The 26,579-nt window shown below is 45.5% G+C and overlaps 1 protein-coding gene across 1 annotated transcript in view; it reads right to left on the minus strand.

Moving 5' to 3' along the window:
• The window catches only part of DOCK1 (dedicator of cytokinesis 1), a 460,736-nt gene that overhangs the window by 167,668 nt on the left and 266,489 nt on the right, over positions 1-26,579 (minus strand). The window contains exon 28 of the mRNA XM_006880128.1: positions 1,394-1,495. Within this exon, the coding sequence (XP_006880190.1) occupies positions 1,394-1,495 (102 nt within the window). The remainder of the gene's footprint in view (positions 1-1,393; positions 1,496-26,579) is intronic.

Below are 26,579 nucleotides of genomic sequence, written 5' to 3' on the forward strand. Positions count from 1 at the left end.
CAGCCTTTTAGTTGAGGGGAAATAATTTCTTGAGGACAATTAGAAGAAGGGGAAGTTTTGGGGTTTGTTTCCTATGTTAATTTATACACACACACTCTCTCTCTCTCTCTCTCTCTGGAGAGAGCACGTGCACGCACACATATATGCTAGGGAAGCTCTAGTTACTACGTGTTCAGCTGTTGCACTAACAGGGAGCTCTGGTGGCCTAGTGGCAAGAAGCTGCACTGCAATCCCAGAGGTGCATGGTTCAAATCCACCAGATGTTCTGCTGAAGAAGGAGGGGCAATCTCCCCCTGTATCAGCAATCAGATCTGATTTGACGGGACATGCACAAAAATTAATAATAAAATAAAAAACAAAATAAAATAAATTTAAAAAAAGATGTTGCACTAGCAATCCAGAGTCTCATGGTTCAAATCCACAGCTGCTCTGCGGGAGAAAGATGGGCAATCTCTTTCAGTGTGATTTACAGCCTCTGAAAACCTGGTGGAGGGTCAGCTCGGGCTGGTTCTGACTCAATGGTACATAATAACAACAACATATATGCGTATACGGTGCTGCAGTCTGGAGTGCGCTATGCTAACCCATAGTCCATCTGTGTGGCATCTCAGAGGTATGCGCCCTTCTGGTTGCCTTAAAGGCTGTAGCCTTGCAAACCCAACAGAGGAAGTGGACTCGAGGAACAGTGAGAGATAATATATATACACATTATACACACGCATCATAAGAGACTCTTGTAGTAGAAAAATTAAACCATACGATGTTTTTTTCTTGCTTTCATTCCTGAACTAGGAAGACATAAAGGTCAGGAGTTGTTGGGTCAAACACCAGGGGTTCCCGCTGGAGTCACAGAATCCTCAGTCCTCAGACATGGATCTGTGGATTGGAGCTCAGACCCAACATCCACATCTACCCGGCGTCTGCCAACACACGTGCTTGCAGCCTTACAGAGGGTACTGGCCATATGGAGATGCAATTCCAGGTCAGTACAGAGGTGGTGCCCAAGCCATCACTTCCTCTCAATTTCTAATTAAGTTGTGCCACTGTTTTACTGAGGCTGACGAGACAATGCTATGCAGAGATGCTGGTGAGCGTTCATAATTAGAGCTAATTAATAGCAGAGTACACCACACACTTGAAGATTGAAAAGGCTCTGGAAAGTCGACCGGTGCATGGACAGACACTGACGACACCCTGCACCTGGACGCACCTGTGCGTGCTCAGTGGTCCCCAGAGAGGAAAGCCATTTTCCTTGGGCTTGGAGCTTGCCCTAGTCTCTGATTCCAGGCAATGATGGGGCGTGTTATTGTCAGTAGCGAGGCACTAAGTGAACTTGACCATGTGCAAGGCTGACCCCAAGACATGGCTAAAGGAGAAAGGCAACGTAACTCACCACAACATCCGTCCTCATTTTCCCGAACGTCTTGATCAGATGGGCGTAGTGGTAGTCTTCCATCTGCCGTAGAATAGCGGTCATACAGGCCACAAAGTTTCCCTGCAGAGAGACCAGAATGTGGGGTTAGGCGGGAGAGGCTGAAGTCTACCAGAAGGTGAGCTCTAAGATCCTCGGGAAGGGGGAGACATCATCACAAGACAGATGCGATTGCCTCACGATGGTGAAGTCCATGTTCTGTGTTCTTCAACTCAATTTATGCAGAGAAATAAAACCAAAGGACACGGGGGGAGAACCTTTACAGAGAAGCAGCAGGGCACAGTCATGACCAGCATGTGCTTCTTCTGGTCCATTTGAAATTCAGGATTTCATTTTCATCTGCTTCTGGGTAATGTCTTATGTATCTCACTGCTAAATGAAAGGCTAACAGTTCAAATCCACTAGCTGCTTCACAGGAGACGAAAGACAAACAGTCACAGCCCATAGAGAGTTCCAGCCGCTGAAAAATGAAGGAGGGTCATGGTCACTCTGAGCCGTAACTGACCCCAGGGCAGGAGACTTGGTCTGAGTTGGGCTTGAAGGAGAACTGGCAGCACAACGGGATAAGTATTGGTCTGTTAACCGAAAGGTAACCCAAGTCGTCGCCATCAGGTGAGAACCAACTCTAGGTTGACCTTCTGTTGGATTTTGGAGGCTGCAGATCACCCGCCTTCCTCCTGAGGAGTCATCAGCGGATTAGAACTGCCAGTGCCGTGGCCTTGGGACATGCACCCCAACTCCCCACAGATTACACCACCGGAGCTCCCTAAGCAGGAGGGTGCCTGTTTGAATCAGTTTTTGAAAGGCAGTCTGTTCCCATTGGGACTTACAGCCTCAGGACCTAAAGGCAGGCTGCCCTGAACAGAAATCAATTTGAAGGTAGTGAGTAACTGCTCTCAGCACTCCTGACACACAGTCCTTCAGACTGGAAAAACAAGTCTGAAATTCAAGCCCAGAAGCGAGACAGGACTGGGCCCCACCACACATGTGCTGAGCTCCCCTGGAATCCTGCTGCCCGTCCCCTGGCAGAGAAAGTGCCAACTTCCGCCTGGGTCACAGCAGAGGAGAAGCCTTTTATTTTCCAAAATCTGCCCACACCCTCCTTTGGCCAACATAGCAGCAATCACCACTGACTCCACACACAGTGTGTGATGGCCCAGAGCTCCTCAAAGGAGAGGGAAATGTGGAGGAGGGTGAAGTGGGAGGAGTGAGAATCGCTCAGACAGAGAGGGCTGCGTGGGGACGGAAATGAGCGGGGGAGAAAAAGACCCAGGAACAAAACCAGCACCTGGGAAAAGTGAAGGGTCAAGAGCTGTGAACAAACGGGGTGGCTGCTGCGGGGTCGAGCATGTGTGCTCTCTGAGGGTGGTGTAAACAGTATGCACTTAACTCCCAACCTAGAGGTTGGCAGTTCAAACCCACCAAACAGCACCATGGAAGAAAGGCTTGGCAATGTACTGCCATCAAGTTCTCAATACATGGGTCGTCACGAGTCAGAATCAGCTTGATGGCAATTAGGATCCCCGGTCACAGAGTAGTTAAGCACCGGGCTGCTGGGCAAATGGTCGATGGTTCAAATCTACCAGCTGCTTTTGTCAGGAGAAGGATGAGGCCATCTTCTCCTTTAAACTGGCTGCCCTGGAAAACCATGTAGGGCAATGGGGTTGGTTCTGGTTTGCCGAAGAAGGTAGTGGGCCACGCACTGTGCATACCACATGTGCACGCCTGAACTGAGGGCTGCTGGGACCAGGCCGCCAAGCGGCACAGGTGGCATTAACTGCAATTCTTCACTTGAGAGGCTCATGACGACCATGTTGTAAAGCCTTCTTTGCTTTTAAATATTTCCCCTAAATTAATGACATTTTAAGAAATAAAGGACATATCTTTCCTCCATAAAAGCAGTGAAGTCAGATAAAATCAGAGGATGATTGAAACTGTCCCTAATTTTCCTGATGGAATGAGTTCCCAAATTGTGTTCTCTCACTAACTCTACTTTCAGAGCAAGACATTTGAAAGCCTAAACGACCTTCATATTAATTTGGAATGTTGGTTCTAAAGAAAATGTTAAGTCAGATATGTTTTTTCCAATCTGCTTTATATCTATAGCATTCATATATGCTCTCTAATGAGTCCTCCAAGGAGGCATTACATAAATTGAATAAATACAATAATGGTAATTCGGCGGCTTCCATTTGCTCAGAAATGTAAATTATTTGTTAGTGATGATAATGGCTGAGATTCAGATTCAAAGGTAGTGTTCAGGGAAATGCTTACTTTCCATTGGAGAATGATTTGCAAAATGGCAAAATGTCTATTTATGAATACGAACTTTTGAAACACAGAAATATTTGGCATCCCATTAAGTTCAAGAGAAAGTGCCTCTGTATCTTGTCCATGTGTCACAAGGCAGCACGATTCGGGTGGTCATGATGCTACCAATCGCATGCTGATCAACCGGGAAGTGTCCCCAAAAGGGTCCCCCAACCACGGCCACATCCAACCACGGAGATGATCCCCTCTTGTGTCCATTTTAAAGACTGTAAAACTACAACACAGACTTCTCACCTCATCTCCTCTGTTCCCTTTTATCAGAGGCTAGGAGTACAACTGTCATCTGAAAGGTTTGCCTCCGTCAGCTGCACTAGAGAAGAAAAACAACCTGCGTCCATCAGTAAAGACCTGGGAACACAGTGGGCAGTTCGACTCTGTTTTCTAGGGTCACTTTGTGAGGGAACTGAGTCAGTGCAGGTGGGCTTAATGCTAACTGACCCTCACAGGTTAACTGCCTTTGAAGAACCTGCAGAGATGACCATCAATGTCAGCTGGTGACCAGCCCATGGGAGAGACTCACTTTCCCTGATTCCACGATCATCAAAGAGTTGAAAGAAGGTGACGGAAGGGCCAGTCCCCCAGGCATATGCCTCTCATTCCATCAACTGACCAACTCTATATCTGCTGGACCAGAGTGCTCGCCAGCACAAGAGGTCTGTATGGGCCCAGGCACACGTGGTAGGCTGTAGCTGGTGCCACTCCCCTGATCCCAGCTCATCATGACCAAGATGACAGAGAAGAATGCTCCCACATGTTTTCTAGGAGTCAAGCATCAGGGCTGTCTTCCAAGGAGTCACCAAATGGATTTGAACCGTTGAATTTTCAGTTAGCAGGCACGCATGTAGCTTCGGTCACCAAGGCTCCTTCTAGAACAGGTGTTCACGTTAGTTTATTGTGGCTCAAGACTGCTGGGCAATGGCAACAGTGGAATTGCTGAAGTCACAGCCATGTGCTCTATGGAGAAGGTCAAGTGTGACGTACAAGAGAAGGCTGAGCCCTGAGCAGTCTTTAGCACCAAATAACAGGAGTAGGAGGAACAGGAGCATCAGAAATCAGGCCAGACACTGGGGATGGGTGGTGTGGGCTCACTGTCAGAGCCCATTGACACGAGACACTGTAGACCATGCAAGAAGGACAAGAACTGGCTCCCATGCAGAAAACGAAACCTGCGACGGGTCCACCAGCTTCCACAAAGCTCATCCAGGAACGTGTGAGTGGAGGCCAGGGAGTCTGTCCACTGAAGGACCACGCTGTAGATGAACCATGGCGAGGACTGGTGGGACGTGGTCCAGGAAAGGCCACAGGGCAGCACAGCACCATGATTCAGTGGTCAAAAGCCAGACAGAAAACCTACCCCCTTCATTTAACTGAGGGAATGTTCCAGAAGGGACTGGCACTGGACAGTCAGGTCCTTCCACTGAGCAACCAGGCTTGCTGCTGCAGCGCTTCTCAGAGCTGTGGCTGGGACCCCATCAGGAAAGGATGGCATTCAGAGACAAGCTTCCTTTCCTGCATGCTTCTGGCTGTAGGGCCTCGTCCACGGCTATCAAAGGCCTGCAGGGGAAGCACGTGGAGAGCAGAACCTCTACTGATCACAGGACACAGCATATCACAGGGTGAGAAAGCACCTCCAGTTTTAGGACACTGTGTCTGAAACCATTCAGACATTAAAGGCAAAAAGGAAAACTCTCCCTAAAAGCCCGGTGCCATTGAGTCGATTCTGACCCACAGCAGCCTTCCAACAGGACAGGACTGTTTTCCTCTGTGGAGTAGCTGGTGGAATGTAACCATCGACCGTCGGGGCAGTAGCCCTAATACATTACACACCGCACCACCACAGCTCCTTACAAATGACACAACACTGTAAAAAGGAAGATTTATTCTCTAGGTGCAGAAGAGAGAGGCTATTCTGATTTCTTGTATATGCATTTAGAAATCATAGTGCTTTTATTTTTACACATTGGTGGGCTGAATGGACTGATGGCAGTGGATGGGGCCTTCCTAGCCCTGGAGCCTGAGCCTAGGGACAGAGGTCTGTCCATCTCAGGGACTGAGTGAACAAGAATCAGGCAAATAAAAATGAGAACCATTCCTTAAGACTTCAAAGCAATGTGAAATCAGAGCAGGGAAGTCAGGATATAGTTGCAGGAGCTGAGAAAATCAGGACACAGAATGCCTAATAAACAAAATATGTGAGTCTCATTAGCAATCAAAGACGAAAGCGCGCGAGGTCCTTATTTCTCTGCCAAAACAGCAAAGCTGCACTTAAGTGATGAGAATGCGAGCAAGTGCGGAGCATGAGGGCACTTGTACACCGCCGGCTGGAGCACATGGTGCTGTAACCTTTTTAAAAAGCCATTTGGCAGCAGGTTTGAAAGTCTTATTAAAAAAAAAAATACTCGTCTCCTCATTGGTTCTACTTCTAAGAATCTATCCAAAGGAAATAATCCAAAATAGGAAAAGATGCCCAAAGATGTTCAACGCATCGCTGAAGGCATCTCAGTGTTCAGCGGCTGGAGTCTGTGAGTAACTCGATATTCAGAAGTGCTGCCAGACAGCGCATGGGAGCTGCAGCTCAGTCAAGGACTCACACGCGTGTTCCAAACAATGGTGCCAAGATTGCAGGAGACACATTCAAATAAAATAGAGAGTTTTTCAAACTACACTGATTTGGGTATTTTGCACTTTTATTTCCTGAATCTGGTAACCACATTATGGTGTTTTATTAGCTGGATCTGGCAACCACTCTATGCTGTTTGGATAAAATAATATTTAATGCTATCATGGCTGCCTGTTATCAATACATGTGATTGGAACAACATGAGAAAATTGCTGAAGAACAAACGCGGAGGTAAAAAACTACACAGGATAAAAGAGAAACAAATACACAAAATGATTAGGAGACAACAGTTTACAGGAGCAGAGAGATGCGCTCAGATCCCAGCGGGCGCGAACCACTTCCCTGCTCCAGCAGAGCGCCCCTGCTGGCAGGGCCTCGGTACTGCTGTACCTGACTCAGTCCTGGATGAACTGATCTCTTCCTAGAAAGAACTTCAGCATCTCCTGTTCAACCTGTTCAGGCCCTTGGTGCCTTAAAGGTATGTGAACAAGTAGACCTGGGAATAGTTAGAAAGGATGGCAGGTAGAACTGTGGCTGGTCGGACAGGTAAGACTGAGAACAGGTAGACTGAGAGACAGAACTGAAGACAAGATGATAACTAGAACTGAGGGCAGGTGGAGAGAGCAAGGGGCTTTTCCTGACACGCAAACGAGCAGGAGACACGGCTGACGAGGACAGAGACCAAGGTTACAGGTAAGGGAAGATGAGACTGAAAACCTGGGGACTTGGCTTTTGAGCAGTGCCTGTGACCAGTTTAGGGGTACGAGCATCTGATGCAGAAGGAAGAACCCCAGGCATCATAAAGGAACATCTTCTTCAGGTTCATGACATGGATTTAGCCGTGTGACACAAAATGGGCACAAGTCATTCTCCACCATCCAGTCGGCATTGACGTGCACAGCTGACCTTCCAGTGAGTTTAACGAGGTTTGTACATAGCATGACAGGAGACAGCACCGCTTTCTCCGGAGAAGCTGCTGGTAGATTCAAACCATTGCTTTAGATTAGCCGTGCAGGTCCCCACAGATTACACCCCCAGAGCTCGCCTTGAACTGGCAGAGGAGAGCACTGAATCGCTTTGCTGCTGAGAGCTGTCGTCTGGGTTATCAGTCTCCGGACAAACCTGACACAGTGGTGCGCTCACGCACGATGGCACGGAGCTGTGCTTCCCTAGCTGCCTCTCAGAAGCTGGTCACCGGTGTGTAGGCTGGTCACCGGTATGCTGGCAAGCTTTTCTTCCTAGGTACTGTTCTTGAGTCCTGGTAATTGCACTGGCCAGATGAGGTGTCCCATGGGACGCTGGTGCTCACATTTCATGCGGGATGCACGTCTTCCCTTGGGGAACCAGCCACAGGGGCATAAAGGTTAGTGGCCTCTAGATGCTCTGAATTCCCAGGGCCCTATGGACATCGCCAAACCACATACTCCCTGGTGGCAAAGACAGGGATCCAGTAATGCCAAGTCTGGGTGATTATCCTCGACGATTTCTAGATAAAGGTTATTGCAATCTTCAATTATGTTTTCACCAAGTACACACCAGTACTTGGAAGAGAAACGCATTCAGATATCTAAGTTTTAATATATTGAAGAATATAAGCCCATATTCGAATTTACACTAAAAGTAACAGTAACACCACCCACCACCACCCCAGTGACATTCAGGAGACTCAGGAAAGGTCAGGGGCAGAACTGTGGTGAAATGGAAACGGGTCTGACTGGATGGATGTGGAGTGGTTTTCACTGAGGGGACACTCAAGCCGAAGGATCAATACTGTGAAGCAATATTATGAGACTGAATATAAGAAAAGGGAATTGAGAGCTGAGTCTTCCATTTAAAAGGCAGGTGTGACTTGAAATAAATCCAGATATAGGATTGCTCTTGGGAAAAGTCCAAGGAGCTGAAGTACTTTCTGTTTTCAAGAGGGAACATCAACGGTAAAAGGTTTAAAAGCTCCTTGCTATGAGAAGATATAAACAGGACTAAATAAGAGTCCAAAAATGAAGGAAAATCTCAGAGTAGTCGACTGCCAGCAGACTCCTCAGCAAAGCTGACATTGATGCTGACCTTCAATCTACAGAAAGGCCTCCCTCCAACACATGCAAAAGATGAGAAAAAAGAAAAAGGAATGAAAAGTCCAGAACACAAGACAATGAGAAGGGACTGATCCATGACAAGACACCTGAGAAGCTGAAAAGAGGATGGATGGGTGGTTCCACCTGTCTTCAAGGAAGGTGGTGGTGGTTCTCCAACAAGAAGTCCCAGGACCCTCGGCAGACTCCGAAAGTGGAGATCCCAGGCACCGAAGAAAACAGAGCTGCACATGAGGCGGAAAACCATGTGGCCAACACGTTGAGACTGAGATGCTCTCCCACGTACTCCTGCTTTCAGCCTCGTCAATGAAGACGCTCTCATCAGTTCACACTGGGGGATTAGCCTGAAAATACTGCAACTTGAAAGTCACTCCGTGGCTCAACTCTCAAACTCCAGCAAGGAAGAGTCCATTATGGAAACAATGACCATCCGACAAGAGTCTTTCTAAGACTGATCATGGAGAGTTCAAGACACAGGGTTCCCGAATGGAAATCCAAAGTCTCTGTAAATTTTCATTGAAAATAATAAACTAAAAACAAAACAAAACAAACAAAGACACAGGGTTCCCATGCAAGAACAGCCCGCCTGTGTTCCTGCTGTGACATAAACCCCAAAGAAGGGGACAGCGCAGGACGACACAGTTCTAGATGAGTGGTGTGTGTATAAGATTAATCTCAAGTCAGGTACCAATGGGCCAAACTTCAACTCAACAGCTACATCCTCCCAATCTTAACTCTATAAGCTTAATAATGGTGGAAACACTCGATATCAACAGAACAACAGGGAGGAGGGAGTAATGTTAGCAAAAGTGAGACAAAGAAGAGTGTGTGTTAGGATTTCCTTCTTCTTCAGAACCCTTATCCTTTCAGAGCAATAACTGAGAACAAGAAATAAACCCAAGCTTGTGTACACAATGTATCAGGGACGATGTATACTGCGTATATCCGATAAAGAAATAACGGTAATAATGATACACGTGAGCAGAGTTGTCACTGTTGACGGAATTCACAATGGACGAGACGGAGCAGGGAATAGCTGATTTTCCTAAGAAGTGAAACATTTTGCCCGACAACCAAACAGCACTCTATTAATTTAAAATGGTAATAATAATATACTCAGGAAATTCCTTCTAAACTCTATAATCAAGGTGAAGTTATCCTTTCACTTTAAATTTGTTGAAAGACTGCTTTCCTCCTTCACTTAGATGTCCTCACAAAACTGTTACAATTTCTTTAAACCTTTTTGAGGAGGGACAGAAAGTGTAACAAAATAATAGAAACTTAAAATGTGGAAAGAACGGTGCTGTGAAACAAACAGAGGAGGCTTCCTCTGCTCAGGACGTTAACGTGTGTAGTCATTGTTCTGACACTGGTGTTTTCTACATCATGGATTGAATATTTGACTAAGAATTAGACAATTGTGTACCATTGTGAAAACTGAGATTCATGGACTTAACACTTTCCCCCCCCAAAAACACAAGCAATGCTAAATTGAGGAATGCTTGTGCTTGGTTCTTTTTTTCATTTTTAAGATAAATTCATCTTTATCCCTAAAAAATGCCTCCAGCCAGTATACAGTTCATTTTTACCAATTTAGTGCCACAAAACTGAAAATAGCATCACTGAAAAACTACGTTAATGTCACATACAAGCTATTTTAAACTACTCCAAACAAAATTAAATCTATATCTTAAATTTAAATTGAGTGCTTAGTCGAATTCATACAGAAAAAGGATCTCATATCATTCCAGACACTGTATAGGAAGAAAGCTAATTTTGACAACAAAATCAATTTCAATTTTACTGTAGTGGTAATTGTAGTCAGGCATTTATAGGACAAACATACCAAAAGGGACTATTTAGATCTTAAATTACCCATAACAATTATTTGCTACTTACTCAATACAATAATTTAAATATATATCCCCATTTGTTCTGAAGGATAAAAATAAATTACCTGATCAAATTTTGATATAAAAATTATATTTTATGATATAATATGAAATATATACACTCTGTATGCAAGTTCTTAATAAAACCTATCTATTGTGAGTTTAGGAAAGGGTGGTAGAAGTGAAAACGTCTTATTTTATTCTCTTATACTCAGTAAATCAGGTCAGATGAGAACCTTTTAAAGTTTAGACTTTTCCAAGTCTTCTCCCAGGATATACAGAATAAACACACTGGAGTGGAAACCGCATTAGCACAGTTTTGACCAACTCTTCCTATTGGAGGGAGATTAATATGGCTACCCCTTTAACAAGGCTGACTCCTGGCCACAAAGGACCGTCACGGTCATACTCAAAGATTCAAGCTGAAACTCCTTCTTGGGTAAAATGCATTTCCTCCACGTTGGTCATAGAACAAGACCTCACTTCTACCCACAGCAGCTGCATGAGGTGGGACGAGAAAGTCTGTCATGTTGTTATTGTTATTGTTGTTGTTGTTGTTGTTGAGTCCTGCCAGGTAAAGGTGTTAAAGCCTGTGCTTTTTAAGTCCATGACTGCAGTCACCGTATCACAGAGCAAGTATAAAAAAATAAACTTAGGCCATGGACTGCTAGGAAAACAAACAGATTTGGCCTGGAAAGGGTTAAACCGGGTGGCTCCTTGGAGGCAAGGATTCTGAGGCTCCGTCTAACATACTTTGGACATGTTGTGAGGAGAAACCGGTCCTTAGAGAGGGACATCATGCTTGGGAGGGTGGAGGGACAGCGCAGGAGAGGAAGGCCCTCTATGAGGTGGATTGATTCAGTGACTGGGATAATTGGGATGGGAGTGTTGGAGACAGTGCAATTGGCACAGGACAGAGCAGAGTTTAGGGCTGTTGTACATAGGGTCGCTATGAGTCGCAGGCGACTCAACGGCACATAACAACAACAACAACAACAGTGAACAGGAAGAATAATCATCATCTCATTGTCATCAAACTCAGACCCAACTCATAGCTGATTCTCCAGCGCATTTCGAGGGCTGTAAACTGCAGTAGATTATCGTTTCCTGCAGAGCGGCGGGTGGGTTTGAACCTCCAAAGAGGCACGGCCTTTGAATCAGTAGAGCAACTTCCTATAAACGAGGCTACCAGAACCAATGCCCTTGGTGGTCACAAACACGTCACATTTATATTCTGTAGACTACAGAAAGAACAAACACGTTTGTTTTGGAGGAAGGACATTTAGAGCGCTCCACAGGCAAGGAAGGCAAAATACCACATATTTCAGGCAAGTCGTCAAAGGAGCTAGCCTGGAAAAAGAGCTGGTGCTGGGAACGGTGGGGGATCCAAGGAAGGAGGCCCTCACCAGGGGGAGCTGGGAGGAAGGGAGGAAGTCTTGGGGGGTGGGGCTGACACAGCAACCAATAGTGATGGGCTGGAACACAGCAGAGATCATGGCGAGGGGGCCGGATAGAGTCAAGGTCAGATCTGTGGTTTACACGGTCACTACGAGTCCTCGCTGACCCACTTATCAACACCACCACCACCCAGCCATGAGGTGGGAGCTGGGGAGACCACAGCTTAGACAGCCATGGGTAGTTCACGGTGTGACAACAACAATCTTATAAACACCATGTTCCCTACAAGATAGAGACTTTGCTGTCACTCTGTTTCTTAGTTAATACTACTTTCTTTTCTATAGGAAAAGTTATAGACAATGGAGTACTAATTATTAGTTTGAGGGTCAAGGGCAAACATTGGAAGACAAATAGATTGAAATCTGTATTTGACCAAGATTAAGAATCTGGTATAAAGTGGTGTCGTTTATTGAACCTGAGCCTTAGCCTCCTCCTCTGTAAAATGGGACAATGAAAAAAGTTACACTAATGAAACCTTCGTGTGCACGCACGAGCCTCCGTCCCTGGCACCTTCTATTCCGTTTCAATGTCTGTCTTCATTTCCCGGTCTCATCTCAGCCCTTGCACCTTGCTACTTGGAGGTGCTGAGAACCCATTCCTTTCATTAACCACCCACAATTCCCCCTTCCTCATGAGCTTTAAGAAGCACATTCTTGAGTTTGAAACATGTCTCACCGGAGTTCCAATGTGAATCCCACAGACACTGAATGAACTGAGGACACATCAACATCTCTCCATTTGCAAATCTACTTTGATACAGTTCCAGAACATTGTGTGATCTTTTTTAAATTGGTTTTAAGTGATGTCTTGTTACAGTAGTAGTTCCCTTTTGTTTGCTCTGCTGGGGAAGTTGTTTAAAATTTATTTTGCGTTGTGGTCAAAAGCAAAACTTTTCACTTTTCTCTGTCTTTATGTATTTGGGAATGCTGTGGAATTCAAGAAGCTGGACTTGATGAAAAAGGATGTGGGATCAGGATCAGAGGAAGACTCATCAACCACCTGCATTACGCAGATGACACACGCTTGCTGAAAGTCAGGAGATGAAACACTTGCTGCAGAAGATCAAAGACTACAGCCTCTACAACCTTCAAGCTAAGCTGCATCTCACCATCAAGAAGACAAAAATCCGCATGGTGGATGCAGGAAGGAGGGAAACTGTTAATGACTCCATGGCCCTTGGGTCCACAATCAACACTTTTAGTGCCCACATTCAGGAGAGCAGGAGATGCACTGCACCAGGAAAGTACACTGTCAGGGACCTCTCCAAAATACTGAGGAGCAACGATGTTACTTTGAAAACTAAGGTGTGCCTGATTCAGAGCATGGTATTTTCAATCACTTGCCATACTTCTGAGAGGCAGACAATGAATGAGGATGACAGAGGGTTGAGCCTTTGAGTTGGAATGTTGGAGAAGAGCAATGAACATCCCATGGATTGCCGAAAGAAGAAAGATATGTTGTGGAAAAAGTACAGGCAGAGTGTTCTCTGGAGGCAAAGATGGTGAAGTCGCATTCACCTCTCTTATGTTGGAGTTGTTGCTAGGAGACACTGTCCCTTCGAAAGGGACATGATGCTTGGAAAGGTGGAGGGCCAGCCGAAAGAGGGGAAGACCCTGGGAAGATGGATTGACACAGTGACTGCAAGAGTGGGGTCAAGTGTGTCAGACACAGTGAGGACAGCACAGGACAAGACAGGGTCCAGGACTGTGTTCACAGGGTTACAATGAGTTACCCTCAACTCAATGGCACCTAAAAACAACAGCAATGGAAGTGGATGTTTATTTTGAATTCTTACAACTTGTAATAGTTTTTGCTGTTTGAAGACTTCCAAATAAGTCAAATTCTTTTCCACGAGGCATTTTAAACAGGTCTTTCTACAGTGCTGCCTCATTTCTGCTTCTAGATTCACTGCAGAGGCTGGAGTCATCTGAAAATCTTTAAAGCACAGGACAGGAGCAATTGCTTCTATTTCCCACGTGATTTTAATGTGTTAGATGTGTTAGAGTCTAATTTTTTACTATCAATTTGAGTCTTGCCTGAAGATTAACCCTACACATCACTTGAAGGTATTAGTCCTAAAATCAGGGACAACCAATAACTAAACATAAAAATAAACCAATATGTTATTATTGTTGTTATGTACCATTGAGTCGTTTGCGACAAATAGCAACCCTATGTACAACAGCCCTAAACCGTGCTCTATCCCGTGCCAATCTCATTGTCTCTGACACACCCAACCCGATTACCCCAGACACTCAATTAATCCACCTCATAGAGGGTCTTCCCCTCCTGCGCTGTCCCTCTACTCTACCCAGCATGATGTCCCTCTCTAAAGACCTGTCTCTCCTAGATATTATTGTTGTTAGGTGCCATTGAGTTGCCTACAAGTCATGGACAACACATGGAAACCTCGGCCTGTGCTGAGCCGTCCTCACCAACTCCGCCATCCTCAAGCCCTTTACTATAGTCACTGCATTCATCCGGGCATTATTAGAAAATAATAGTTGGAGAACAAACAGATATTCAACAAAATTAGCATTAAAATTTTTGAAGATGGCTTAAGTTTAGACTCACTGGGTAAAAATGATGTTCTCAAACTAATAATGTACACATATAAAGTCAAACTAAAAGAAAACAAAACTTGGATGAGCAACATCTCTTAAAATCTTCATTTCCAGGGGCGGGGGTGGGGGGCGGGGATGAAGACTCATTTTTTTTTAGATAGAAAGCTGTTTAATACTGTTCAGTTTCTTTTTCGAAATTATGTTCCCTTGTTTCCTTGTGTCAAACTATATTTAAATCTTACTGAGAGAAGAAGACCCTCAAAAAGATGGACTGACACAGCCTCATTATTGATGAATTCATTTAACAAACTTTTTACCAACCTGTACTGAAACCCAGAGTCTGTGGGTAGGGAAAAGGGTAAGGACCCAAGAACAAACAGCCAAAAACTTGGTGGTTCAAATCCAGTCAGGGCTGCTGGAAGAGCTGGCGTGACCAGCCTGGAGAGCAGAAGCAGCTCTGCTCTACAAACAAGGGGTCTCCAGGGTGGGAATTATCTCAGTGACAACAAATAAGCTGTTGCTATTAGACATCGGTGAGTCAACTCCATCTCCTGGCAGCCCAGTGTGCAACAGAAGGGCCCCCTGCCTGGTCCAGTGCCACCGCACCGCCTCTGCTTTGGAAGGGCCCATCACCGCCGTCACTGCCGCAGTGAGCTCGCAGAGGGGCTTCCCCTTTCCCCTCAAGGACAGTGTCTGCCTCTAGGAACTGGCTCTTGTGACAAGTGTCTGAGACAAGTTCTCACTATCCTCGGGTCCATGGAGCATTCCGACTGCCCTTCATCCAATAAACGAGAACACTGTCTGGAAAGCACCGTGCCTAGAACCCACGTGGAGCTTGCACTCTGTTGAGTGGGGCATTCTGAAGAAGGGAGTATTGGCAGTTGCATTTAAACACTTGTCAGTGTTCCTGTTAATTAGTACTGTAATGAGGCCATCTGGTACCTGGAGAAAGGTAACTGCCCTACACTCACCAGGCAGCATGGGAGATGTTTCCACACCCCACTTTTCTACAACTGAAACGCTGTTGGATGTTTACTCTTGAAAAAAAAAATCACAAAGCTTTAATGGGGACATCAATCTCAATAAATAGCAATTCATCCAACATCATGTGGAGATTATTCATATTTCCAGCGTGTTATTTTTCCACATAACGAAAATATCAGAAGAGACCATTAAACTAATCTTATAAAAATGTAGACTTGTAATTACCAGAGAGACACTCAACATTGATCGTAATGTTGACCACCATATTTTCAATGCCAGAACACAACACGTAGGCTCACTGTGATTAACCTCTTTGAACAGAAATTGTTTATTTTCTAGATCCATTTTTTACCTTTAGCATCATAGGCATTTCAGGTATTATGCCAAAATGTGTAATTAAATGGGAACCGCCCCAAGTTACCAGAACTCAAAACTGACCACCAGCCATGCAGAAATGATGCAAATTGGAAGTCACTTTACAACAGATGTTCAGTCAAGATTTTTATTTATTTTTTTATTAATCTTGCTCAGATGAGATCTTAACAGCAACGGCTGGAAGGTAAAGCCACAAAGTGGTGCTATAATGACTAATTTTAATTACTTTCCAGAATCACTACTTGTTTGCAAAATTGAGTATGTTTTTCACAAGCTAATTATCTGGCTACACAGTTAAAAGTTTGCACAACCTAATGCGCCTCTCCTTCTGTCTGAACAAGAAACACAGTGATAATGAAGCCCACTCACTTTGCATTTAAATCAGCTGTTTGGTGTCGTGAGGGGCCCAAGGCAGAAATCTAGGTTGATCAGTTAAGTGGAAATGAGGTCAGTAGGAGGTGTTTGTTTGAAAGAGCAGAATCCTCAAGTCCTACGTGGGGGAATTCTTTTAGAAAAAGCACCATTATTTGTGACAAGAATCATTCTTGGAAATGCTAACCCCAAATCTGTACCTATTTGGCAGTTCCAGGCCACCAGCTGATCAGCAGGAGAGAGATGATGGTAATCTCCTCTATGATTCACAATCCTGGAACCTGCTGGAACGTCGGCAAAGAGTCAGTTCTGACTCAACAGCCAAGCTCTAGACGGAGATGCAGATCTCATTACCGCCTGGCTGGACAGGAGGAGGCTGCCTACTATGTAGAAGTCCACGGTCAGTTCTTACCTAAAGAACTTCCCCAGGGTTAGGGGTAAGTGCAGCCAGAGTTTTCCGTGAGGCAAGGATGCCAAAGCTTCATCTTGTACCTCAAACTCTGGGCGTGTTGTGCGGAGGGGCTACTCCCTGGAAAGGGACGTCATGTCTGGAAAGAGGAAGACGACTTCCAACGAGATGGATTGATACAGTGGATTGATTGATACCGAACAATGGGCTCAGTGTGTCAGAGACGATGAGGACGGCTCAGGACAGGGCTCAGATCTGTTGTTCACAGGGTCGAGTTGTACGCAGCTCCACAGCACCTAACAACAGTAAGACTGAAAAGGACTAAAAAGAAAGATTCTGGGAACTATTTCTGAAAATTAGCCAAGGGGAAGACTGTGGCTCCTATCATGAGTGTGAGACTAGGTTTCACTCCGATCTACATGTGGCTGCCATGGGCTGGGGTAGCGTGGCAAGAGCCAATGAATGTACACCAGGGTGGAAGAGCGAAGGTCTCTCAATGGCCTGAACAGCTTAGCCCCAGTCGCTCTGTCCCATTCACTTCTCTAACCACACCAACTTCCACGCCACCCCAATCCTACCAGTCCCCTTATCCCTTTGGATATTTGCTTGATGGTGTCCCTCAACAAAAGGCCCCAAAGGATCTCCTCCTTCCAAGCTTTGTTCCGGGGGGCCTTTTCCAATCCTACACTCCACCCCATCTCATTTAAAACCCTGAGCCTCCCTACAACCCCAACATTACAGAATCCCTGACTGCACCTTCCCAGGGCACTGAGCACCTTTATGAATATCAAACAGGCTGCTTGGTGAGGCTGGCTCAGGACAGGGAAGAGTTCAGAGCTCCTGTCGTCCATAGGCCCTCTGTACATCGCAGGCGACTCAACGGCATATAAAAACAATAACATTCTATGACAAATTCAGAAGCAGGAGGGGCATCTACTTCCTACATAACACACCTCCAGAACTCTATGAACTTTGATAAATGTCGATGGTTGTAGAGGGGCTTCAGGCCTTTTGTTCATAAGGTCACTCTGAGTCGGGCTCTACTGGAAGGCAGTCAACAATAACAACAACAACAACTTACTTCCCATCATGCCTGGGAACGTAGAGGGCTGAGGGATAAAGAGAAAGCCTCACCATGAGATGGACGGTCACAGCGGCGGGAACAGTGGGGTCCAGCACAGCACCAACAGTGAGAAGGAAGCCGGACAGGGAGGGCCGTGTCTACGACACACAGGGCTGGGAGGGAGTCAGAACAGATCCACAAGCACAGTGTCTCCTTGTTAGGGGCCCTGGAAGCATGATGACTGAGAACTTGGCAACCACTGGAAGGCAGATAGTTTGAAATCCACCATGAAGACTGAAGGCAAGAACTCCAGCGGACGGATCAAGGCAACTACAGGCTCAAGTGCAGTGGGGATGGCGACCCTAGCTCGCTCCTGGGCCGGATTTCCTTCTGCTGCTCTGACCCTGCTCTGGGAAGACATCAGCAGGTTAGAAGAGACCTCTGATCCTCGCTCTACAGAGGAGTCCTGGTGGCATGGTGGTGACCGTTCAGCTCATAACCAGAAGGTTGGTGTGTCAACTGCAAAGCGTTCTGCAGGAGTGTGAGGCTGGCTGCTGCTGGGGTGAGGAAGGCAGCTGGGGAAGCAGCTCGGCCCTGTCCTGGTGGGCTGTGGCGAGCTGGCATCCACGCGCAGGCAGCACGCTGGCTGCCCTCGCTGCCACGTCTCTAAAGAGACATCTTTCTTCATATTCTCACTTGCCAGATCTGACAAACAGAACGGCCTGATGAGTCTTCACACACAACTGCCTGTGTGTTTAATGCAAATTGTTCTAGTGACAGCAACCCAACATGCTAGAGCGTGTGTGTGACTTTGCATGAGGAGTAACAGGACGCTTTGTTGCAAAACAAAATGCTGGCATTTGAGTCTATTTAGTCGGCAACAAAAGAGGAGAAACTTTCAGTGCCATGGACTCAAACAGTGGCTGGAACAATGACTCAAACACGGCACAGAGTTGAGGCCGGAGCGGACTGGTCAGTGTCCCCTTGTGCAAGCAGGGTCGCTTGTGGGTGAGGATCAACTAGATGCCACCCAGTAACAACCCGTCCTCAAGGCCAAGAGAAATGGCGAGAGAGTCTGCCTTTTAGGAAACCTTCAAGAATTCAAGTTAGCGGCCACTTTAAGAAGCAAGCACAGATACAAACAGAGACTTGTCCACCAACGTTCACAGCAGCGTTAGTCACCATGGCAAGAGCCTGGCAACAGCCCAAAAGCCCAACCACAGCCGAATGGGTTGAGAAATCATGGTGCATTCACACAATGGAATACTATGCAGCAAGCAGGAACAATGATTCTGAAAAATATTACATAACTTGGGAGAGGCTGGAGAGCATTATGCTGAGTGAACTAACACAGTCGCATAAGGATAAATACTGCATACGAACATTAGTGCAAAAATAGAAGGAGAACTATTAAAACATGTATGGGAACCCAATGGGGAGGTGGATGTGTGGGCACAGGGGTGAGGAGAGGTAGGAGCAAAACCACAGGGCTGCACAGTGTGGTGGGTGAAGGGAAGAGGGCAAGAAAAGGGGAAGGATCTGGGTAATGATGGGCAAGGTCCAACGGTGATTGATTTTCCGAAATACGATGCATGAGATTGACTGTCGGAATCACAGTGTGAATGAAGAATAGTGTGACGTACAATGAATACTGAACTTTGTAAGCAAACCAATAATAACCACAAAGAGTGAATAAACAAAGGTCTGCCACTGGGGTGGGGGGGAGTAAGCAAAGGACACTAAATTCTTCCCAGGAGTAAGTTTTTCCTTTCCTGTGTTCACAATCTTTTATACAAATGTGATACCTTTCCTTTCAATTACAGAAGATAAGATTACAATACTCTATCTGCATAACTCTTATTATTTTTTCAGCTGTATGCCCAATAGTTGGATCTCAAAAGGGAAACTTTTCTGTTGTTCCAAACAAACTCCCCAATTCTTCAGATAGGAATTCTTCGATCTGATGGAGGTAACTGAATGAATTCAGTATTTCACTGAGTTGCTGATAGCCTGTAGCAACGTGAAAAGTACATAAAAAAGAAACAGGACGGGCTTGAAGACACCCTACAAGGCGCCCTTGCTGAGGGCTCTGGAGGGGAAGAGTGAGTCATACAGAAAACATCAAGCTCCACAAGGTAGGGGGCTACCCCCTCCTGCCCTCTGCACTGAGCTCTGAGAGGCACCTCTTCCCCTACCTCAGCGACAGAGTGACAGGGAAGTTCTTGACTAAGATATAGTCAGTTTCTTTCTTTACTAATAAGAGCACATCATTTATAAAACTATTTCTGTTTAGAACCCAGAAGATTCAATTATAAGTGGTCCAGTAACAAATGACAATTCTGGTTCTCCCTGCCATAAATGACTTTCTCCAATTTTGACACAGTAAAGTACAACTCCCAAACTTCTCTGACTCACACGTGCTGGTGGGGAGAGGATGAAACTAAGTGGGGACATTTGAATGTCAGCATATCTTTTAGACAGATTTCTTAGTTTAGGGTAATTTACTCAAAAGCAGATTACAAAAGTACACAGAATGGGGTGCAGTCACCCTGATCAAGGTTCTCGGTTATGTCTAACTTTTCTCTTCTGTTCTAACAGCCCAGATAACATCTGCACATTCAAGAAAATGGGTTTGTCCTGGCCACCATGTGAGCCTGAGAGAATTTTTACTGTATAGACTCTCAACTCAAAGTAGTCTCTTGGAATTTCCACTCAAGCAATTTAAACAATGGAAAACAAAATTAATCCTTTCAAAGCACGCTTATTTCTAAATATTCTTACTTCATGCTAAACAACATGGATTAGCCTTTCCTCTGGGCATAATTAAAAGCAGGACCCTCTCTGTTCATATTAAGTCATTAATGACCCATGAAAAGAACAGATTTTTCAGGACACAAAGGAAACAAATGACTTAAGAAGACTGCGTGTACGTGAGGCCTTAAGATGGTTATACATGGATCCCCAGAAAAATCACTCTGTCCCATTTTTATTATGCATCTGGAATAAGCTTTGATCAGCTGAGTAGCAGAGAACAAACTCCAAGGAAAGGAATTGCCGCTAGGAGTTCCCCCACTTCTCAGACAGCTGCTCACTTGGTATGACCGCACGCTGGAGTCCTCCGGTGGAGGACCTGGGAAGCAAAGCCTCCCCTTGACTCTTACTCTCACCTAAGCTAAGATGCTCTGTGTTCCCTGCACACCTAAGAAGAGACAGAGCACAGGGGAGTCAAAGGGGCTGCAGTCATTATGGAGATGAGCTAGCTCCTGGGGGGCCCAAGTGTTCCTCATGGCTTACAGCTGTTACTCTGTGACTTCTCTACGGGCTCCTGGTGAGAAATAAGGCTACAAAAGAGTCAAAACTAAGTTCAAGTCAGAAATGCCTTTATCAAAATGCAAGTATTAAGTTCAAGAAAAAGATGAGTTAAATGTTAGCATGTTATGAAATCAAGACATTGAAGATAAGCTTTACGGATGACGAGAAAACAAATGTCTTCATAACTGGATCAAGAGGCAATATCCTGGCAGCTAGAGAAGAGACTGGAGTTGACAAAGATTTCATCTGTTTGGATCCATAACCAATTTTAATGGAAGCTGCCAGTCAGGAGATCCAAAGACATATTGCATCAGGCAGATGGGCTTTAAATAACCTCTTTGAAGTGCTAAAGAGCAAGGATATCAGGGTAAAGACTAAGGCACACCTGACCCAAGCCAGGGTGTTTGCAAATCCTCTGTATGCACGTAAAGGCTGGACAAGGAGTATGAATAAGGAAGGCAGGGGGAGAATTACAAGATCTGTGAACAACAGCATAGTGTGCGCTGAGGACTGTCAACAGAATAAACAAGTCGATCTCAGAACGAGGGTCAGTAGGGGGTGTTCCTTACAAACAAGAGTGGTGAGACTTCCTCTCCCATCCAAGCTCTTAGGAGGGACCAGTCCCTGGAGAAGAACACCCCGCATGGAAAAGCAGCGGGGTGCCTACAGGGAGGAAACCCCTCTGCAAGACGGATGATGCACTTACAGCCACAATGGCTTTAGCACAGCGAGCGGCTGAGAAGATGCCGCAGGACAGAGCAGGGCGTCGGTCTGTGGTACGTGGGTCGACATGAGTCAGAGCCAACTTGATGGCATCTAACCACAACAATGGATTTCGACTTTTGCACCCTATCAAGGTCACAATGTGATAGTTAATTTAGTGTTTTGCACCTTCAGAACACATAAAAATACTTGAGTCCAACCACAAATGAATAGACTGAGAAATTATGGTACATTCACACAATGGAATACTATGCAGCACACAGGAGCAATAACTTGTAAATTATTACCGAACATGGGAGGGACTGGAGAGCATTCTGCTGAATGAACTCAGTCCCACAAGGACAAACACTGTATTAAACTGTTACTGTAGAAGGAGTATAAGGATCCAGGAGGGGTGGGAGAGGCTGGAAGCGGAGGGATGCGGAGTGCGGGGGGAGGGGGCGATTAATCATGGCGTTGTACAGTTTGATGGATGGGGGTGAGGGAAACTGAAAGAATTTGTTTGAATTTGTATTTGAATTTGTAAATACACTAGTGGGGGAAAAATACTTGGCAGGACACTGGTTAGTGTTGATCTAAATTTTTTTGTTTTGTTTCCTTTTTTGCTTTTGTAACTGATGCTAAAAAACAAAGTAACCAAGCATTATTATAACATCCCAGTGACTCCCAGTGCAGATTTCTTGGTTGTGACACACAGATCACAGATGGTAGTAACAGAAGACACTGAAACATGTGAGGAAGCATGAGTGGAACCCCGCCCAGGAGCCCCACAGGGCTTCCCCCGAGGCTCCCCAGACTTTCCCGCCCTGGCCATCTCCGTCCTGACATGCCAACAGAACTTGTTCAGCATCCTAGCAACCAAGAGCCCCTAGGGACAGACATCTACAGACAGAGTGCTGGTAGCTATGCAAGAAGAACCCTGGACAGGAACTGAAGCAGGTCTCTTGTATGGACAGCAAGTGTTCTACCCCTGCCTTCCTAATGTCCCCATGGTGACAATTTTACACACTCTGACTTAAGCGAGCTTTATTTAATTAAGTAGAGGAAGGGGAATGTGAAAGGTGAGGTCTACATTTCATAAGCCTGGGGACGTGGCACGGGGTTGCTGAAAGCTTTCTGTGAAAGATGATCAACGGCAGTGAAGGGTGATGTGTGCCTTACAACTAAAGTGGGTTTTTTCAATGATGTGGAGAGTGTGATGGGATGAAAGGAAATCCAGTGAGCTAATCACACAATTAGTTTACGCCATTTGCAAGCTTGCATCTAGATAAAGAAACAAATGCTGGAAATTTCAACTGGAATCAAATTTAGCATCTGCAACTCTCCTGAACTGCTCTCAGGGGCCAAAGCACAGGTGGGTCAGAACCAACACATAGTGGACCCTCCAGTGCGTTTTCTGAGGAAATTAATAGCATGGGTGGAACTGCCCATCCTTCTCCTGTAGAGCAGCTGGTGGATTTGAACTGTGTACCCCTGGAATTGCAGCACAGCTTTTTACCATGAGGTCGTCACAGGAAATCCTAGATGGCATTTCTAGCCTGTGCTATAGGATTTCTGAGTTGGACTCTATTCAATGGCAGTGTTTTGTCGGGCTTTTGGTTGTTGTCTTTGGATGTGGGGGGTGTGGGTTGATTGTTTGAAGAGGAAGTGTTAGTACACAAAGAATCCCGGGTAGGGCAGTGAATAAAGTTGACTTATAATCAAAGCATCAGCTGTTTAAATCCACCAGTCACTCCTCAGGAGCAAAGTGTACACGTCAGTGTCCATAAAGATCACATGGAAGCCCACTGGGGTGGGCCGTTCATCAGGCTCTGACACTCAGCATTCTTCTGGAACTGATGTACAGGAATGAGTTTTATATTCAAGTATTTAAATATATCATCAACTCCAAAAGTCAGTTGCTCATTTACCCAGAAAGACGTGGCCTAATCAGTCAGGACAGAGAGTAGGAGGCGTGTTGAACCTGCTGGTATCTCTGAGCTTTCTCTGTGACTTTCCACCAGTGCCCTTGACATTGCTTTGAATCCACTGTCTGCAGAAGGCCACACGAGGGGCTGAAGACAGAGAAACGTGAAGAACCCGTCTTGGGACGTGAGGCCTTGAGAGGCTCAGTCTGTGAGGCAATCAGCCTTGCAGGATGGGCAGAAGTCCAATGAGCCAGGTTGTCCTGCACCTTCCACGTGACCATTACCAGGGGACAAGGTGGGCTCGGGACAGGACACAGGAACATGGCACAGTGTCAGGGATGGGTCTAAAAATAATCCTGGAGGATTAAGTGTGGGAATCAAGTGGGTCAAGAAGGTGAAGACCAGGAGATTCCACGTGGAGATACGCTGTGTAGGTGGGCCCTGCCGTGACGTACCATCTCCACATGGATACAATGGTCACAGTCCAATAGATGGAGCCATTACTGTAGGTGACCATGGAGAGCAGTGTGTTAAGTCCACTCCAAGGCTCCTCTGAGCAGGTCCCAGCACCCCACACTCTGCACTTGCTAGGACTTTTATTTTCAGTCAGTCCAGTGCAGCCAACAATAATGAATAATTTCTCCTCTGCCTTCTTGTTTATGTTCAGTAAAATTTAATTATAAACTCTGTTGGGTCTGTTGATTTGTTATGAGGTTTTCCTTTCCACTAAAAGCAAAACAAATTTTCAACTAAAAGCAGTTATTTCAGAAGAAATCAACAGACCTCACAGGACTTAATCTGGAAATTAAAATTAACAATAGCCCGGAATTTTGATTTTTATGCCACTGGATGCCCTTTGATATAGAAGTAGAAGAAAGGAGTAAAAAGCAGAAAACAAACAAACAAAAACAACCTCCACTGGCTTCCGATCTGGTGTGTATAGTGAGCATCACTCTTCAGAGAGAGAGCACACAGAAACAAGCGCACTTTGAACACTGAGTTTTGTCTTAACACAAAGCACAGAAGCCAGGCCAAGGGAATGTTTGTGATTAGCAGAGTAAGGAGACCTCGAGGTGCAGGGCACAGGGGCCAGAGCACGGGTGACAGGGGAGTCAGAAGACTTCTGCGTTAGCCTTAACTCTGGCCAGCTCCTTCTGTCATCTGGAGCAAGACACCAATTTTCCTTAATTAAAAAAAATGATGTTCTTCTTCGTAGTTCCAACTGAAAGTAAAGAAATAAAAAACACTTGTAGCTATAAACAGTCACGACTCTATGATTCTGCCCTGAATCGAAGTAATATTAAAATCTACTGCCGTCAAGTGGACTCTGCAGCACAGAGGAGACCTGCCTCATAAAACAGACCTACAGGAGAGACACCCATCCAGGGGACAGACACACACCCACCCATGGGATAGATATCCATCCCTGGGAAAGACTCATCCACGGGATAGACACTCATCCACGGGATAGACACCCATCCACGGGATAGACACCCATCCAGGGGATAGACACTCATCCACAGAACAGATGCCCATCTAGAGGATAAACATGGTTCCTTACAGGTGAAAACGGCCACATTTTCCTCCCACAAGGTGCCTAGTGGGCTTTAACTCGTGATCTTTCAATTAGAGGTCAAATGACCTAACCTAAACCAAAGTTTACCCAAATTCCTGGCTCTCATATTAGTGGTAGAAAAAGAAAATGAGGAGATTATATTTAGACACAACAATATTTTCACTTGCATAGTCTAAGGGGTATTAAGTCAAATTATGGTTAATTTCTAGAAAACAAATCCATATTCAAATGCTATACTGATTATTCTGTTAGATTAATTAAAATTATTCTATTTCCCAATTTTTATATCTCATGAAAAATTTTTCCACATTTTCCCCCCCTCAAATGCTAACAGCACTGAACAGATCTGAATTCTTCCTGATGCAAAAGCAGATATTTGAACATGCTAAAGCTGGCAGCACAGCGAAGGTCTCTATCTGAGGCATAATTTGGCCATTATATTATCACTCTCCAAAGTTATAAAGCTCTAGTGCTGTTGTTGTTGTTAGTCGCCCTGCAACAGCTCTTACTCAGAGATCCTCTCTGCACCAGGATGAGGCCTGCCCAGTGCTGCGCCCGTCCCACAATCACCGCTGCGGGTTAGCTCCATGGTACAGCCACTGTGCACATCCACCTCTCTGAGGGACTTCTGCTAGTGTTATGTCCTTCTCCAGGAACTCACTGCTCCTGATCACATGTCCAAAGGACAAGAGGTAAAGTCTCACCGTTGCCCCTTCGAAAGAGCACTCCTTCCAGACAGACGCATTAAGGAGACTTAGATTTAATAACTAGAAATCTTTCTTAGAACAGGATGAGAAATTCTCCGAGCTCTGCATGTCCTGTTGGACCCAGTGTCCGTCACAGCCGCCAGTACACACAGTAGGTTGCTTGTCACTTTAGCTACAGCAAATTAGCATATTATCAGCTTAGGAGAATTATAATCCATACACAGGATTACTAATGAAATAAAGCCCAGCGTGAAGCTGCTTAAACTGCTTCGGGTATGCACTTTCAGAAAAGGAATGTGCACAATCCAATTAAAAACCCAGTTTTCATGTGTGAAAGCAGCAAATCAAGGATGAAGTTGGGCTGGAGGGTGGGAGATGAATCCGGTGGGCGTCCGTTAGTACAGAACCCGGCTCTGCACACAGATGCTGAGATCCAGGGCTCTCGAATCTTCTCTCCTCTTCCGGCTGGCTCCTCTCCCTTCTGTCACTGTCTCTCCATGCTTTTCTCTCTGGTTAGGATATTCCACATGGATAGAGAACAAAACTCTCAGGCTCATCAAAGAATGGCTAGTATTTAGGAGACAGGCATGTGGGGAGCACTTACATACAATAATGGTGAGTGGGTGAATGAGTGAACCTCCCTGCTAACTTCTCCCCTCTGATTTGAACTGTGTCCACCAACGAATCATAATACCCCTGTCGATGTGACCTCACTTTAGAACAATGCTTTCTTGGCTACATTAATAATACAGTCTCATTAGGAC

The sequence above is a fragment of the Elephantulus edwardii genome, unplaced genomic scaffold (genome assembly GCF_000299155.1).
Source record: "Elephantulus edwardii isolate Elephantulus edwardi_28Jun2011 unplaced genomic scaffold, EleEdw1.0 scaffold00006, whole genome shotgun sequence".
NCBI classification, from domain to species: domain Eukaryota; kingdom Metazoa; phylum Chordata; class Mammalia; order Macroscelidea; family Macroscelididae; genus Elephantulus; species Elephantulus edwardii.